This window comes from Pelophylax lessonae (assembly GCF_965119305.1).
Source record: "Pelophylax lessonae genome assembly, chromosome: 4".
NCBI lineage: Eukaryota > Metazoa > Chordata > Amphibia > Anura > Ranidae > Pelophylax > Pelophylax lessonae.
Window position 1 is genome coordinate 446,939,362 of NC_138771.1, and position 19,221 is coordinate 446,958,582.

Consider the following 19,221-nt stretch of genomic DNA (forward strand, 5'->3'; position numbering starts at 1 on the left):
ATGGTAGGATTGCCAAGTATTCCTTTAAGGATGCTGCAGATTTAAAAAGACTGAAACCAACTTTTGGCATTTTAGTGAGTGTGTTTAATTGCATTCCTCCCCTTATTTATTTATTTATTTTTTTGTTGTTGTGGAACACTATTTTTATGGTTATGTTCTTTTATAGTTGGTAAAAAATAGCACAATAACATGTTTTCATTAGTTTCATTTGTGAATAACTTCCCAGTGCTTTGTGCCAGAGATTTAATTTTAGTGTTGTAATAAACTGGAAAGAATGGAACTAGAAAAACATTGCAGAACTTTATGTATTTTAGATATATGCCTTATCGGCCTGTCAAAAGGCTCATAGTTAAGCCCCGTACACACGTACCGATCGTCGGCTGAACGATCGGCAGTCTTTTGTCCAGGGCTGTCGTGTCTGTTGAAAACTGCAAAAGACTGCACACGAATTTTGTCGGCCAACAACAGCCGACTGCAGAAGTGATGTCATGTGATGGTTAACTTTGCTTGTGTTTTTTCTTTTCTGAGCATGTCCAGTCTTGCAAATCTGCTGTCTGTCGGCCGAATTCTGTACTGACTGGCGAACAATCGGCCGTTCTGGTGACGGCCAACAAAAATTTTAATGCCTGCACGACAGATTCTGTTCGGCCGAAAATGCGCTGTCGGCTGTCGGAAGCATCATACTAACAAGCCTACAATCGGCCGATCGTTTGGCGGCCGAATATTTACGGCCGACAATCGCTACGTGTGTACGGGGCTTTAAGTTCTGAAATTGCCCAGGTCTGAAAAAAAAAAAAAAAAGAGTAAAAAACGACTGGTACAAAATTGGTTAAAGGATACTTAAACAAAATAACATAAATTACATTTATTGCAGCATACCAGTCCTTAGATGTGGCTGCATTCATTTTCAATTTTTGGAAGAACATTTTCAGCAGGTACAGAAAATACCTGTTGATCTGGCCAAAAATGCACTGTCCCCATCACTTCGGTGAGCTGAACTGGATGCATTAATCGCTTCCCTACTGGGCACTTCCACCCACTTCCTGCCCAGGCCAATTTTCATCTTTCATCGCTGTCTCACTTTGAATGACAATTGCCCGGTCAAGCAACACTGTACCCAAAATAATATTTTCATAATTTTTTGGGTTTTTTATATTTTGCTGAACAAATAATAAAAAAAAAAAACATTTTTCATAGCTTGTTTTATAATTTTGCAAACAGGTAATTTTTCTACCTAACTGAAGTGACCTGATGAACCTGCACTGATTGGCACTGATAGGCTGAACTGATGGGCACTGATGAGACAGCACTTATGGGCACTGATTGGTGGCACTGATGGATACTGCTGAGGTGGCATTGGTAGGTAGCACTGATTGGCACTGATAGGAGGCACTAATGGGCACTGATAGGTGGCACTGATGGATACTGCTGAGGTGGCATTGGTAGGTAGCACTGATTGGCACTGATAGGAGGCACTGATAGGTGGAACTGATTGGCACTAATAGGAGGCACTAATGGGCACTGATAGGTGGAACTGATTGGCAGTTATAGGAGGCACTAATGGGCACTGAACTTATAGGCACTGATAGGCGGCACTGATAGGAATTGATGAGGTGGCACTGATGAGGAGGCACTAATGGGCTCTAATAGGTAGCCCTGATGGAGACACTGGTAGGCAGCACTGATGGGTACTGAGAGGCAGCACTGATAGGTGACATTAGTGGGCACTGATTGGCAGAACTAATGAGCACTGATTGGCAGCTTGGTGGGCACTTATTGGCAGCACTGCTGGGTACTGGTGAGACTGCAATGATAATCACTGACAATCATTCAGCTCTCTTTTTTACTCTCCTCACCCTGTCAGCGTGAGGAAAGAAAAGTCGATAACCGGCTTGTGTTGACATCTGTGATCAGCGGTCATTGGACACAGCTGATCACATGGTAAAGGGTCGATGTGATTGGCCCTTTACCCTGCTCTGTGTTCAGCTGAGTCTGAAGGACTCGGCAATCACAGAGCGCCCCCTGCGGCATGCAGGATACGTGATCATGGAAGGCTGTCAATAGACTCTCTCCCGGTAAAGTAAGCCTGCTGTAGCCATCATTCATTCTGTAAACTATTAATCTCCCAACCCCCATGTAATCGTGATGAAGAAAGGCAGAAATGCATGAACCCCAGCCTTGGTGACAACCATGGCTCCCTCCATTGATACAGTGGAGTAATGAGCGTATCCACCCAGGGACAGGAATTGTGTAATTCTCAGGGTTACCAAGTGAAAAGAATGGAAACAAAACTAAACAAGAAAATGAATGCATTTAATGACTAATAAGCTGGAAAATATTAAATTTTTTTTTTGGGTTTAGATACACATACTGGCAAGCTGTGGAGTGTGGTAGTAAGATATAACCATAGTAACCAATCAAAATGGGATTGCTCTGACTTCTCTCGAAAGGCTAAATGCTGGTTTCTGTTTGGTTGATATGAGTTACAAAGTGTCATTGCACTTTGTAGTGATAAGGTCTAAAACGACACAACACATTAGCAGATGATCGTATTTCATGTAAGGCACTTGCTAAATGATTTCACATATCCCCACAATCACATGTTGAGGCATTTGTTTATAGATAGATGTAAAAGTAGTACTTGACCTGCCAGTAATATCACTTTAGGGGCTTTTAGAAATCTTTGCCAGGTGTTGAGTTGAAGGAAAAAATGTATCAAAAATATCCATTATGCTCAAAATGTTTCGTTTTTTTTGTTAGATTTGGAACAAGTTAAGGGAGGGAGAGAAGTGGAGGCAACCTTCAGAATGTCCCAACCGTTGTTCTCCTAGTTTGTAATACCCAGGTATTGTTGGGCAGCAGGTACTTCATTCACTGACTGGCTCTGGGTCATACAGATGACACATTCATTTTTTTCTTGATGCCACCTGGGCATGAAATGAAGGGGTGTCTACATTTTTACCCAGAGTGTTACTAAACCTACAACAGTAAAATCAGTCTCTATATGCCAGAAAGCCATAGGCGTGCGCACAGGGAGTGCCAGGTATGCCTGGGCACACCCTAATCACCCCGTTTGGTGCAGATTCCCCCTGTGTAGACCCCTAATATTTCACCAAAGCTCCTTAAAAAAAAAAAAAAAACAAAGAAAGTTGTAGGAAAATATAATAAAAAAAAATTGTAAGAATAATAATAAATAATATTAAAAACTACTGACACCATCCATGGCCTACTGACACCAATATATGCCCTATAAACACTGTCCACTGATCTACTGACACTGTCAATATATATATATATATATATATATATATATACAAAAAAATATATATATATATATTTACATATATATATATGTACACATACACACACATATTTGAGCTTTGGGGTGTACACCCTAATGCCATAGGCTGTGCACACCTATGTGTAAAGCATGTTTGTCATACTAACTGTGGAACCTAAGTAGTCAATCCTCTGCATTGTGTAAATAGGCTGTTTGATCCTGTCTTCTCTGATGCTCCCCTTCTTTTACTGTCCCCAATCTATCTGCTGATAGTACAGAGCCTTGGAGGCACTCTGTACATGCTCAGTTCATCAGCCAAATCAGCATTGTCCAGACAGAAAGGCAGGGGTCAAAGTTCAAGGCATCAAAAAAAGTATTCTTTTCACCTCTACATGTATGCCTGTCTGTCTATCTATCTATCTATCTATCTATCTATCTATCTATCTATCTATCTATCTATCTATCTATCTATCTATCTATCTATCTATCTATCTATCTATCTCTCTATCTATCTATCTATCTATCTATCTATCTATCTATCTATCTATCTATCTATCTATCTATCTATCTATCTATCTATCCACAGATTAGCAACACAATTAAAGTGTTACTAAACCCAAAATATGCAATCACTATATCTGGTCTCCCACAGAACATAGAAATGCAATTATTTTAGTTAATTCTAAACTGCTAAATACCTTTTCTCATCAGCAGTATATGGCAGCCTTGTGACTTGTATAATTTTCTAGTAAAGCTTGTAGGAGGAGTTTTCATTCTCTCCTGACCCTCTGTCTGGACAGTTCTGATTGGCCCTGTGCTGATCACATGCACTCTCCCAAAAAAACTCTCTAGCATAGCACACCAAACTAAGCATGTGCAGCCTGTCACCTGGCTCTGTAAATATCAATTTAATTTTTGGAGACAGTGGAAGAAGGGGAGGATCAATGAGACAGGATCAAACAGCCTTTATACACAATGCGGAGGATTAACCCCTTAGGTTCCACAGTAAGTATAACAAGCATGCATATTCAGACTGATTTTACTGTTGTGGGTTTAGTAACACTTTAAAGGCAATTATGGTTGCCGCTCTGCTTCTCTGAACTCTGCCACAGGTTTACAGTGTATTTGCGACCCCCTAAGCCTGTAAACTTGGGAAGCTAACTGTAAAAGATTTGCAAAGGTCTGAGAAAGCATTATCACTGTACATGAAACAGACGAGGCAGAGCTGTGCCAAATTTGGGAAGGATCCCGACAATATTTTAGGATCCACCTGATTGACAGCTGGCTCCACCTTTCAGCCTGGAGCTGGAGCTAGCTAAGCCCACATCCCCAGCCTGGGGGAGCAGAACAGAGAGCACTGACTGACAGTCATTGATCATCACTTAATGAAGACAAGGAACTGGCTGACTAGTAGTCTCATGGCTGTTCAGCTGTGAGTCCTGGGTGTGGGACAGCGGTAGTGTCACACAGATGCTGCAGCATGTATGTATGCATGTGTTTTTTTATTTTATTTTATTTTGTAATCCCAAACTTCTCCATTAAAAAGTAATCAGAATTAGGTTTCATTCTGCCCTACTGCTATTTTAGAGTACTGGAGGGAGAAATTTAGAACTCAAGCTGTAATAGGAATAAAAGTTAATAGGAATAAAAGTGTAAAGAATAAAAGTGATCAAAAAAATATATAAAAAAAAAAAAACCAGTGTAAAAATAAAAAATAAAAGATAAAATAAATAGGAAAAAAAAATTAAAGCACCCTGTCCCTATTAGCTTGTGCGCAGAAGCGAATGCATTTACATATGTAAATGGTGTTCAAACCACACATGTGAGGTATCGCTGCGATCGTTAGAGCGAGAGTAATAATTTGAGCTCTAGACCTTCTCTGGTAACCTGCAGAAATTTTTGTGTTGCCTATGGGGATTTTTAAGTACCAATGTTTATAAATTAAATAAATAGTGCTGTGCAAATGAATGATAACTAACAAGCAGTGAATGAATAATGATAAAAGACCAAAAGAGATATATATAAATACGTAAATGAATAAAGTGAAAACATGCAATAAATACAAATGAATGCAAAAGTGCAAACTGATTCAATGTGCAAAATATAAAAAAAGTCCAATATATAATAGTCCCCGTGAATCTTGGTGAAAAAACAAAAATCCTGTGCAGGTGATGAGGCCACCTGAAAGTGGCTGGTGCTTCCCAATAGTGAGTGACAAGGATGTCACAGCTAAACGGCAACCGTGCACCCCCGCCGCCCCTCCTATCCAGGTGTACAGGGGAGCGTGGGGCCCGGTTGCAATTGCAACCCCTGCAACCCCTGTAGTTACGCCCCTGGCCATCACTATCCATTTTAAATTCCACAAGCATACTGTCTTACCTGCAGGTGATACTTAATGTGTCATTCACGTTGATCACAAGTTCGTCAGTTACGATGTCAAGAACAGGCGGGGTCAAAAAATATCCGCTTACCAGATCTGAGAAGAAGCATAAAAAGAAAACATAATAGTCAAACAAACATGTCTCTGAAATGAAGCTTTCACGGTTAAAATTATATCTGCTAATTGAGCAGCTACGTCCTCACCAGTATAACTGCTCGCCAACTCCCATCTGTGTCAACATCTTTAAGAAAGTTAAACAAAGTTATATTCTTATTTAGGCCGCAATCCTGGGGAATGTTTCACATCAAAAATACCACCGTGGCGCAGGCTCTGAACGTTGCCATTAATGTAGTCTGATGCTAATGAATCTTGTTGGAAAGCCTAATAGACATTGTATGTTGGACGGAGGAGTGAAATTATTCCAACCATTACATGTGATTGCTCTGTAGAAGAGTCATTTTCTTGTCTACCAAATCAAGGCACCCAGGCTGTGTTTTTATTTCTTTTCCCAGGCTCGTCTGAATATGTGTCATTTTGTGTGATTTTGGCTAAATGAACCAGAAAGAAACTTTCAACACCAACGCCAATTGTATCCAGTGATGGAAAACAGAGGTGTAAAGTAGATTAATGGCATACTTGCAGTCCAATGCAATAGACCTGCTGTATTAACCAGTTCAGCTCCGGAAGGTTTACCCCCCCTTAATGACCAGGCTATTTTTTGCGATATGGCACTGGGTTATATTAATGGACAATAGCGCGGATGTGCGACGCTGTACCCAAATAAAATTGATGTCCTTTTTACCCCACACAGAGAGCTTTATTTTGGTGGTATTTGATCACCTCTGTGGTTTTTATATTTATTTATAAACAAAAAAGCCAGACAATTTTGAAAAAAAAAAAAAAAAAACAATATTTTTTCCTTTCAGCTATAAAACACATCCAATAAAAAAAAAAAAAAAGTAAAACAATCAAATTTCTTCATCAATTCAGGCCAATTTGTAATCTGCTACATATTTTTGGTAAAAAAAAATCCCAATAAGCGTATATTGATTGGTTTGCGCAAAAGTTATAGCATCTATAAACTATGGGAAAGATTTGTAGAATTTTTAATTTTTAAAATTTATTTTACTAGTAATCAGCGATTTATAGCGGGTATGCGACATTGCGTCTGACATGTGATCAGTGCTACAATTATGCACTGTCACTGTACTAATGACACTGGCAAGGAAGGGGTTAACATCATGGGCGATCAAAGGGTTAACTGTGCTCCTAGGGATTGCTTGCTAACTGTGTGGGGGGTGCTTTTACTGTGAGAAAGCAGAGATCCATGTTCCTGCTTTGTAGGAACACAGTATCACAGACTTCCCTTGTCAGAGAACAGGGATGTGCTATACGACTGTCAAAAATCGTAAGCAAAATTATACATCCCGATCAATCTGGATTCATTCCAAACTGTTCTACAGCAAATAATATTCATAGAATGTATCTTAATTTACAAATACCTGTTACCAATCAGGGACATAGAGCTGTTTTATCTTTAGACGCCGCTAAGGCATTTGACAGCGTGGAATGGCATTATTTATGATCGGTATTGGAGAAATTTTAATTAGGGGATTCATTTATATTATGGATTAAATTATTATATAGAGCCCCTGAAGCTCGTATCAGGGTAAATAATACACTTTCTTCCTCATTTTCACTTTATTGGGGGACAAGACAGGGATGCCCTTTATCCCCATTACTATTTGCCCTTGTGGTGGAGCCACTAGCAGCAGCCATTAGGGCACATCCCCATATTACTGTTTTCCGTAGAGGGGATTTAGAAGAAAAAATAGCATTATATGCAGATGATGCTCTTATATTCTTGGGAGATACAAATAGGTCTTTGACATCACTGATGACACTTATACAAACTTTTGGATCATAGAGTTGATTTGCTGCAGGCAGTTCTGCAAGTGGTTAAGCTGACTATGGATGGTGCCAAGTCAGCATATTAATATACTGTCGGGATAGACTTGGGTCTGTAGATTTATAGATTTATATCAATGCATAAAATAATATTTGAAATAAAACACTCTCAGTTTTTCATTATGTTTTACTACATAGCTCAGTCTCCCCCTGTCAGCAGTGACTTTGCAGCCTCATATCCTTCTAAACCTCAATACAAATAAAGAGCAGACATACAGAAAGAGAGGAGAAAGAAAAGTGTTGAGACCAGACGTGAAGCTGTGAACTTGGAGAATGAATTGCTCCAGAGTACGCAAGATTGCATAGGTCAGTAAGGGCATGTTATAAAGCCTATTTACTGCTTGTTGAGTGTATGTAAATCTTTTTCCATAGCCTGGCCACGGTACTAGTAGTGACCCTGTCAGGGTTATCAACAAAATTTACGAAAGCCTTGACCTATAAGAAAACAGCCTTTTAAATACCTGTCTGTGGCCTGTTTGCTAAAACACCCCAGAGTCAACCTGATTCCACACTGCCATGTGGTTAGGGCAGTGATGGCGAACCTTGTCATCCCAGATGTTTGGAACTACATTTCCCATGATGAGCAACTACACTGCAGAATGCATGAGCATCATGGGAAATGTAGTTCCAAAACATCTGGGGTGCCAATGTTCGCCATCACTGCCCCAGGGTTTCCATCATGACTGGAGAATGAATTGATTATATTGATTCCAAATTATTGATTACATTTTTTAGTATTCGAAAAGATAGTGTTTTGGTACCTCCCCCTACTGCTAAGACATTGTCCCCAAGGACACCCCATGTTTACAGAAGTGAAGGACCACCTCCTGCCATTATAAAAAAGGCCATCCCCAGGAAGACGTAATCTGTGGCGAAACGCGTAGGGTCCGGCGCGCTGACGTCACCACGCAACCTGGAAGGACGGGTTGTACTATGAACCAGCTGGCTGTATTTGTTTTATGCCGTATATTCTCTTTCTGAATGTGAATTAATTTTTATTTATTTATATTAAAGTGTTTTACAATATTACACTATGGAGCCAATTTTATTTTTTGAATGGTGATTCCGGAGACATTACTATTGATCAGTGCTTTGGAATACTGCTGTCCCTGTGCTCTGTGGCATTTGTGTTTCCATTGGATATGCCTGGAAAACTTGATCGCTCATCTATTTCTGCCCTCTGGTAAGCTCATACGCAATGCTTTGGTGATTGGAGCACAGTAGTGGAAGATAATATCACACCTTATTCATTTATTTATTCTTAATCGTCATTCTTCACATTTTGGGAGCTCTAATACGCATATGAGGAATTTCATCTTTTATATTAATTGTTTACAGTATCTTGTTCACATTTTTGTGCACTCACCCATGAGGATTTATATATTCTGAGTCACTTCAGTTTTTTATTTATCACATTATCTGAGATTTTTATTATGCCTATGATGAATTTCACCTGTTAATAATTTGTTTACAGCAATTTTTTGTGTATTCATTTATAAGGATTTATTTTGAGTCACTTAATTTGTTTCTCTTTCACATTAGCACAGCTTTCTTCCTTTATAAAAAAGGAAAGGTTGGGACTTTAAATGAGGTTACAACTGAAATTGTACCTCCATCCCTAAATCGGAAGCAAAGGAAAGGGGGGTTTTGGGACTTTAAATGAGGCATGTGACCAGACCTGGTTATAAAACTCAAGAGTAAGAAATAACATATGCAATCACAGACAAAAAAGTGTTGCATGTAAATACAAATGAATAAAAAAGGGTGTCAATTTATTGAATACAACAGATGGTAACAATTTAGAATCATGTTGGGACAAAAAGATAGCATACATGGATGGTCCAATGTGGCCGAGACATGAAGAAGGTATACAGTATGACAATCGTCTGGGTAAGAGTTCCAAGATAAAATCGGAAAATTTGAAGAGAGACACATGCAAAATCATGTAACAGATTACTTATAAGATTGCATCCTTGTGTGCTCTACGCGTTTCGTGTTTCTACACTTCTTCACTTCTTCAGGAGCAGATAGAATCGGTTATAAATTAGTTCAAAGTGTTGCCACATGGGGCTGCTGAATGGGGGTCCCCTGAAACCGTCTAGCCCGGGAACTGAGGGAGCAGTGCCATGTGCTTGTAGGGTAAAAAAGGTGGAAAGTATAAAACAGATGCCATCTCCATGGAGGGATACCCATGGCCTCAATTAACCACCCAAAGTGGATTCTTAAGTGGGCAGGTGATACCATATGGGTGATCGAAGAGCAAGTGTTCATCAAAAGAGTGTAAAAACCTCCTGCCATTACAAGCCTGTTTTTACCCACTTTTGGGAGTTATTTTAATCTACATTTATTAAAGTAGTTTTTACTGCTACACTTAGTAGGCACTTGTGGTTTTCTCCTCTCTTAAAAACGACAAATGAAATTTAAAATTATATAATAACATGTCAAAGATTGTACAGGGTTTTTTTTTTCTTTTCTGAGTTTACATATACTTTAACAAAATTAATTAAGTAATGCTTATTGTATAAAGTCCCGGTTAAATCAAAATTGTCAGGAAAGGTAATGAAAAACTTTAACCGCCTCCCCAGTAAAAATAATTGCATGACAAAATCTAGCTTGCCAGTACTTCAGATTTATGACTAGCGAATGCTGAAATGGATAGGAAAAAATCCACTATGCTTAGATAGATTTACAATCTAGTTGCCAACAGGGCGGCGATAAAAGCCAAAAAGCCTCTCACCTGTGAAATATGTGGCATTAACATGAGTCAGGCAATAGACTAGAAGGATGGATGTTTTCCAGTCTTACTCAGAGTGCCAACCAATACAAAGCAGATTTATGAAGTCAAGCTTGGGAATACGTGGTTTGGCAGGTATGGTTTCATGAAAAGGCTCTATTTAGTAGCTCTGCCACACACCGCTTCAGAAATGAGTTAGGCAAAATATCTATTAAAGCCAGCTGCTCACTAGGCTGCCTGTTGCCAATCTCGATGCACATAATGTAAGTCTTGCCTTATATACATTTTTAGAATGTTCAATATACCTCATTCCTGTTAGAAGAATTCTGACACTTGTGAAATTAAAGAACTTGTCACTGACTGGTTAATGGTGGCTTGGAATAGTAGAGCCAAGAATGACGACATCTTGTTATAGCCGTATATAAAAAAAAAATCTCCTAATTGCTAGTTCAGATTACATGCAAATTGCCTGGTAATGACAGCTAGCAAGCTAATGGAGATTAATGAGGTTTCACGTACTGGTCCATCCACCATCACAAGGCCTTATGTGATTTCAACACAAAGATCCATAATGAGAATTGGAAGGTACCCATAGGCATGAAATAATTAGCGCTCGATCTGACCTGTATTGAGCATCTTGGTGCCTAATCTTAAATCCTAAAACCAAAAATGTAATATTTTGCAGTTTACCGAACATTAGATGTGGTGGTTGCAGGACCACTGATAGGGGAGGACCACCAGTCCTCCTGTAAGGGGGCCCTGGTACACAGGGGGGCCCAAACAGTACAGGGAATCGGTGCGGTCGGGCGGAGGGGCAATTGCAGAAGGAAGCCCTGTGTGGGTCATCGTTCCTGTAATTGCATGACTGACACCATTCCCCCTCTGTTCTGCCTGCTTCTAAACCCCCCCTCCCTATGTGCCCCCACTTCACTGTTCCGCCTCCCCCCCCCCTCCCGCAGCACTGCAGGCTTCCCTGTTCTGTAAAAAAAAAAAAATAAGTGATACTTAAGCATTGTAATAAATATTTTTTAAAATTCTGAAAAATAGTTGTAAACATTTTTAACATTTAAATAAAAATGATATATATATATTTTTTCAAATGTGAAAAACAAAAAAAATAAAGGGCTAAGAGCCGGTTCACACTGAGGCGATCCGACTTCGGGGGGCGACCTGTGAAGTCGCGTGCACCGCGACTTTGGCGCGACTTGCATGGACTTCACATAATGGAAGTCTATGCAAGTCGCTCCCAGGTCGCCCCAAAGTAGTACAGGACCCTTTTTCTAAGTCGGAGCGACTTGTGTCGCTCCTATTAGAACGGGTCCTGTGCTAATCAATGGACTGCGACATACCGCGACTTGTCAGGCTGACAAGTCGCCTGACAAGTCGCGCTAGTCTGAATGGGCTCTTATTCACACAGGTTCTCTGTTATGAATGTGTCTGCTAATAATAATTTTAGTGTATTTTTAGTAACAATATTGTCTTGATATTTTCATAGGGGGGGCCTGTGAGGTAGGCTGTACAGGGCCCCGTGATTTCTAACAGCAGCCCTGGGTGGCTGCATTTGGTTTTTTTATTTTTTTTTTTACGCTTTTTTCCCTCTGCTTTTACCTGGTAATGACACACCTCCTGTATTTGAGAACCCCAACTCTGGATGAAGGAACACAGGGGGCACAGCAAACAGCAGCATTGTTGGGGGGAAGGTATTGTAGATGTACTAGCAGATTTAAATACACTAACAAATTGAAGCCAAACTGTATACTTCACACTTTAGGCCCCATGCACACAGGGTATTTGAAAAAACAAGCTGCAAAGCCAGTTCTGACACCAGGAAAAAGTAGCTGTAAAAACGCTCTTTTAGAAGCGATTTGTATTGGCGTTAATGCACATTTTAGCCACGTTTAGCAGCGTTAGCATTTAGCAACCTTTCTCTGCCCTCTTCTTTTTTCCAACCTCAAATCCAAACATTACAGCTTAAAAACGTCTGATGTGGCCGAACGCTGTATGCATCATTAAGCAGCCTCTACCAGCGTCAGGCGTTTTTACAGCTTAACGCTGCTGCTCCAGAACACGCTGGCCCTAGGTTTTCCTATGCCAATTACAGCTCCTAAAAGCCTGTGTGTGCATGAGGCCATAGAATAACATAGAGGGGTGTTTTTAAACTGCAAAAACAAAAGTCTGACGCTCCCTACAGCAGCTGTAAAAATGCCCTGTGTGCATGAGTTACAGCAAACAGTCTTTTTCCTTTATACAAGTTTTACATAAATAAATAATAACGTATCATTGTAAACACCCTTGCCATTGTTAAATGGTTTGTCCCATCCTTGTAAACTGATACAATCTGCAGGAGAACAGACTTACTGGCTGGATCACCAGCTGAAAATAGAAGAAAGAAAGCCTGAAAAAAAAAATGAATGCAGCCATCACATCTAAGAATTGGCTGCGATATAATAAATGTATGCTTTTGGTTTTAAATCTTATTTAATTTTTGCGGGCACCATCAGGCTTAAAGGCACATCAACGGTTTACAGATCTTAGCAGAAATAGTAATTGCTTATGCTGAAAACTTTTGACCAATTAAGCCAAATAGTAAATTCTGCACCACAGAAAAAATCCTGTATGTGTGTAAGACTAAAAAATATTAATTATTAAATCCACTGCCGCCACCTTAGAAACTCAAAACAAATTCCCATATACCAAATTAGAATATACATCCCATGTGATGTGATGTGCTCAAATAATTAAGTCATCTAGCATTAACCACTTGCCGCCCGCCCGCCGACAAATGACGGAGAGGTGCGACTCTTGTTCTAGGACGACGTCATATGACGTCCTTTGTTTGTGGGACACGGCACGAACCGGATCTCGGTAAAGAGCCGTGGCGGCGGCTCTTTACCTATGTGATTGGCTGTGTCCAATCACGGCCAATCACAATTAAACAAGGAATTGCCATTTATCGGCTTTTCCTCTCTCACACTGACTGAGTGTGAGATGAGGAGAGCTGATAAGCAGCATCTCCTCACAGGGAATATGTGTAAAGGTAATCAGGGCACTGATCCTCAGTGCCCTAATTACCCATCAGAGCACATCAGTGCCACCTATCAGTGTCACCTATCATTGCCCATAAGTTCTGCCTATCAGTGTCCATCAGTGCCACCTGTTAGTGCCCATCAGTGCTGCCTATCAGTGCTCATCAGTGCTGCATATCAGTGCCATCTATCAGGGCCCATCAGTGCTGCATGTAAGTGCCTCCTCATCAGTGCCACCCCATCAGTGCCCTTCAGTGCCGCCTCATCAGTGCCCATCAGTGCAGCCTATAAGTGCCCATCAGTGTAGCCTTATCAGCGCACATCACTGAAGGAGAAAAACACTTATTTACAAAACGTTCTGACTGAAACTAAGAAAAACTTTTTTTTTTTTCAAAATCTTTGGTACTTTTTCATTTAAAAAAAAAAAAAAATGAAAAAACCCAGCAGTGATCAAATACCACCAAAAGAAAGGTCTATTTGTGTAAAGTAAATGATTAAAAAATGAATTTGAGTACAGTGTTGCCTGACAGCGCAATTCAAAGTGCGACAGCACTGAAAGCTGAAAATTGGCCTGGGCAGGAAGGGGGTGAAATTGCCCAGTATTGAAGTAGGTAATCACTATAAATAAAATAATAAAAGTAATAATAATAAAAAACACCCTGTGTCATCACACGTGAACTGGTGACAAAATTACACAAAAATTGTCCTCAAACAAATGTCTACAATATTCACTTTTTCTTCTCAATATCCACTAAGTGTGTCCTCCAAGCAGCACGTGACTGTAGTGAACACACCACTCCCTTCTAGTTAAGCACTCACCAACCCAACATGCCTCTCATGTTATTGATCACCACCCATCGCTTAATTGTGGGATGCCCCACCACTATTCAGGTTCATAGGCTGCCAATTTTTCACCTCACATTGCTCCACAGACATATGGTAAAAGAAGGAACTTCCTTAGCATAATACTGTATAAACATTTAAAAAAACTTTTTTTTTTTTTTACTTTTATAAAAATGATAAAACCGACTCGCAAGCATCAATAAAACAACGCTCATCGAACAACTCTTGCTTCAATACCCTAAAGTGCCACCAGCGTAGCTGAATAACAATGTACAGGCTGAGCAAATGGCGCTTCACCTGGTCCTCTAACACATCACATCTAATTGCCATGTAGCCACATTCCGACGCATTTCGTCATTATTATTTTTAATATTTGTATTTATATTTGTATTTATAGTGCTTAATGCTGGATAGTTTTTGGCCAGTTACCACTGTTTTCCCATGAAAGGTTAGTGCGAGGTCTGTCTGGCTATGGTCCTTATTCCCTTCTTCATTCACATAAACATGTAGGCTTAGCCGTTGGCTTAAAAAAAAAAAAACTAACAGGTTCCTCCATCCAAACAAATTGGGTTTTTACGTAAACATATTAAACATTGCTTTTGAAATTATATTAAAATGTTAAAGCTTATATGAGATTTCAATGATTAGAGGTACAAATACAGTACTGAAAGTAAAGTAAAGTGTTTTCTGATCGAATCAGGGATTATTGCAATGCTCCCAATACTTTTACCACAGACATTCTCGCTGTCATCATGAAAATACTTCACATTCTTTTGAAAACCACTTTTAGCATAAACCATATATTGTTACATTTGAAAGCCATTCCTGTGGCCACCTGGTCTGGTTACATTTCAAATGACCATTTAAATCCTCTTTTTGAAACATCACCTAATTTTTCTTAATAGATAAAGTATATAGAAATACATGAACAAATATATAAATTGTGTAAATCAATTCCATTATAGCTAAATAAACATGCTGTTAGGTGATGTTTGAAGTGCAGGATACTGTAGATTTTGTCATAGAAGTAAGGCAACTTAAACAAAAAGTATAATTTATTTTAAGTGAGCACATATTTGAGTTATTACATTGTTTACCTAAAAATTATTTTAGATCTGACTTTTATATTTTTGCATGCTTGCTTTCACTATTTTTCCTAAATGTAATTAAATGAAATGTATAGAGTTGTGGATTACTCACTAGATACAAAGTGGATTACCTCAGTGCCGAAACTGCCAAGGTTGCAAAGGTCGCACTTGTAACCGGGACCTAGCGTTCCGCCACTGTTAGGGGGCCCCAGCGAGGTTGCAGGCTGCAGGGCTCTGAGCTGAAAGCATCTCTCTCATACATTATACTAACGGTTCCCCCACCCTTGCACGGATTGGAGAGGAGAGAGCCGGTCTGCTCCTTCTCCTCCTGCCCCTCTCCTCCTGTGTCCACCACGGGAAGTGTGAAGCTAAGCATATAAATGTGATCATTCAGCTACTGGGCTTCACACTTCCCGTGGTGCACACACAGGAGGAGAGGGACGGGAGGAGAAGGGACGGATTGGCTCTCCCATCACAACAGTCACCGAGCACACTGGAGGGCCCAGGGTGCACGCGGGAGGCAGAGTCTTGGGAGGGTGTCCATGAAAGCTCTACCAGGGCGCGGATGGAAGGAGGGGGGTCTTCATGGTTTCTTGCACCAGGGCCCTGAAGGTTCTAGTTATGTCTCTGGATTACCTACTGCAACTACACTGTCTAACTGCTTAAAAGGAAATTTATAGTTACAGCATACTCTACCTTCATAACATCAGCATTGTAATAATAATACAAAATATAGTTATATTTGGCAATCCAATATTTGCTTATTTGAAAAGAATTCTCCGTTCATGTTGTGAGTTCTGCCTGTCTGCTGGTCATCTCTTTCCACAACATTCTAGATTCCTTACATGCTTTGCAGCTTATTCTCTGCTGTTTACTTTTAAGGTCTAAGGACTACATATCCCATGGTACTTTGCTGCCTCCAAGCAGTGATTCCGGCACTGACTTCGCCTTCTGAAACTCCTCCTCTCAGCACCTCTGTTGTTCAGTAGGCAGGCTCTGTAAAATGTGTGACACAGTAGTGACTACATACAGGGCATAGTAAGTACACTATATTACCTATAGCTATACCTATACCTATATATATATATTAACTATATTACCAGAAGTATTGGAACACCTGCCTTTACATGCACATGACCTTTAATGGCATCCAAGTCTTAATCCGTAGGGTTCAATATTGAGTTGGTCCACCCTCTGCAGATATAACAGCTTCAACTTTTCTGGGAAGGCTGTACACAAGGTTTAGGAGTGTGTCTATGGGAATGTTTGACCATTCTTCCAGAAGCACATTTGTGATGTCAGGTACTGATGTGGATGAGAAGGCCTGACTCAAAGCCTGCGCTATAATTTATCCCAAAGGTGTTCTATCGGGTTGAGGTCAGGCCAGTCAAGTGCTTCCACCCCAAACTCGCTCATCCATGTCTTTATGGACCTTGCTATGTGCACTGGTGGAGGGGGGATTATGGTTTGTGGCTATTTTTCAGGGGTTGGGTTGGCCCCTTAGTTCCAGTAAAGGGAACTCTTAAGGCATCAGCATACCAAGACATTCTGGACAAGGTCATGCTCCCAGCTTTGTGGGAACAGTTTGGGGATGGCCTCTTCCTGTTCCAACATGACTGCACACCAGTGCACAAAGCAAGGTTCATAAAGACATGGATGAGCGGGTTTAGGGTGGAGGAACCTGACTGGCCTGCACAGAGTCCTGTCCTCAACCCGATAGAACACATTTGGGGTGATTTAGAGTGCAGATTGCGAACCAGGCCTTCTTGTCCAACATCAATGTGTCTAACCTCACAAATGCGCTTCTGGAAGAATGGTCAAACATTCCCATAGACACACTCCTAAACCTTGTGGACAGCCTTCCCAGAAGAATTGAAGCTGTTATAGCTGCAAAGGGTGGGCCAAATCAATATTGAGCCCTACGGACTAAGACTGGGATACCATTAAAGTTCATGTGCGTGTAAAGCCAGGCATCTCAATACTTTTAGTAATATTCAGTGTATGTGTCACCGAATTCAAGTAAGTAAAGTAAATGTGTGTAAAAGTTTACAAACTTCAAGATTGTTCAGATTAATTGGAGTAGGCTAGAAATATTGTAAATACAATGTAAAAATAAGTATTTGATTTTTTTACCATAGATATGCTTTAAAGTAGACTTTCAAGCAAGGTCTGCTTACTTAGTGTGACCCCCCTCCCTCTTGCTAAAATGCTTTATTAAACTGCAAGCAAAAAAAAAAAAAAAAACACCTTTGGGCGGAAAAAGTTAGCTAATACACTTACCCTTCTCCCGCCTTTGGTACTGCAGGCGGTGACAACACCATCTTGCTAGCGGGATTCTGGAGAACAGAAAGTAGCCTAAGGCTAGGTTCACATCTGTGTCGGTGATTCCCACCGTGGATCCGCATCTGTTCCTGCAGCCGCAACCACCAGGGTTGCCAACTATCTCCAAATTCAAGGACAGGTTGTAAAATCCACGATTTTTACATCTGTCTATGAATGTCCATTATGGACATGTAGTCTGCATTTCCGCCATTACCTAATGGCATTCATGGACAGATGTAAAAATCACGGATTTTACAAAATGTCCATGAATTTACTGATAGTTGGCAACCAAAAAGCTAATGCAATTGTACGCTACCCTTACTATAAAACCCCAAACGTGATAAACTAATAAAGCTGCTGCTACCACCTAAATGTGTTCCCACATCTGCAAGATATAAATTGGTAAACCTATTAGGGATGATCGAACTTTTGAAAAGTTCGGTTCGACCAGAACACCCGAACTTCCCGAAAGTTCGGCCCGGATTTCAGAACCCCATTGAAATCAATGGGACCCGAACTTCGGTAATCAAAAAACACCATTTTGAAGCCCTAAAACCCAATCAATGCCCCTAAAAAGTGCCTAGGGTTCTGGGTCATGCCCCAGAGACTATTAATCACACAAAAAAAAGTTATTAAAAATTGTCATTTTTGATAGAGAGACAATTATTAAAAAAATTATTGAAAAAAGAAAGATTTCTTTGGATTTAGTGTCTGGGGGGTCTAAAAAGTGTACCTGTGAAGTTTCAGCTCTGTAGCATGTCCAGAACCAGAAAAAAAAAAGTTTGTTTGTATTAGAATTAAAGCGGAGTTCCACCCTGGATTTTTTTTTTTTTTTTTTTTTTAATACCCCCGGGACAGTCAGGGCTAGTGCATTCCACAATGGCTAGCCTCTGATCTGTCCCGGGTTGCACTTACCTGTTAGGACAAATACTTACCTTGCAAACGTCTTGTCCAGCGCTGCCATCTCAGATGTGGGCAGCTTGAAGCCAGCGCGTCCTCTTCGGCGTCTTCTTCCGCCTTCTTTGGTCCCACGATGCTCTGCGCCGGCCCCGACGTCACTTCCGGGTCGCGCGCGTCATCCCTCCACAGCTTCTGGGCATGCCCAGAAGCTGTTTAGAAGGGGATGACGCGCGCGACCCGGAACTGACGTCGGGGCCGGTGCAGGCGCAATGATTCCTGGGAGCTATGACGTCCAGCTCCCAGGAATCATTGCAGAGCCAGGAAGTGACGACGGGCCGCGGCCGAGGAAGGAGGAAGAAGGAAGTAAGGTAAGTATATTTTCTTCGCTACGAGGTAAGTAAAAAAAAAAATATGCGATTATCCATTTCTTTTTCAGGTGACCCGGAGCGAGAAGATGGAGGTAAGTATAAAAATAGGGTGGAACTCCACTTTAATATAGAACAGGATAGTGGCTCCGCTACTTTTACACCCGGCTTTTTGTTGCAGGCGTTTTATTGCCCTTTTTTGAGGACATGTTTGGAGTCAGGCATGACATCAGAACTTATGTGTAGGGGTATATATACACACACACACATGTATGTATATATACACATACACATATATAGGTGTGAAAATAGCAG

The 19,221-nt window shown here is 40.5% G+C and overlaps 1 protein-coding gene across 1 annotated transcript in view; it reads right to left on the bottom strand.

The window, feature by feature from the left end:
• FLT4 (fms related receptor tyrosine kinase 4) overlaps positions 1 to 19,221 on the bottom strand; it is a 358,183-nt gene that overhangs the window by 181,414 nt on the left and 157,548 nt on the right. Inside the window, exon 2 of the mRNA XM_082253130.1 lies at positions 5,660 to 5,756. Coding sequence (XP_082109256.1) covers positions 5,660 to 5,756 — 97 coding nt within the window. The remainder of the gene's footprint in view (positions 1 to 5,659; positions 5,757 to 19,221) is intronic.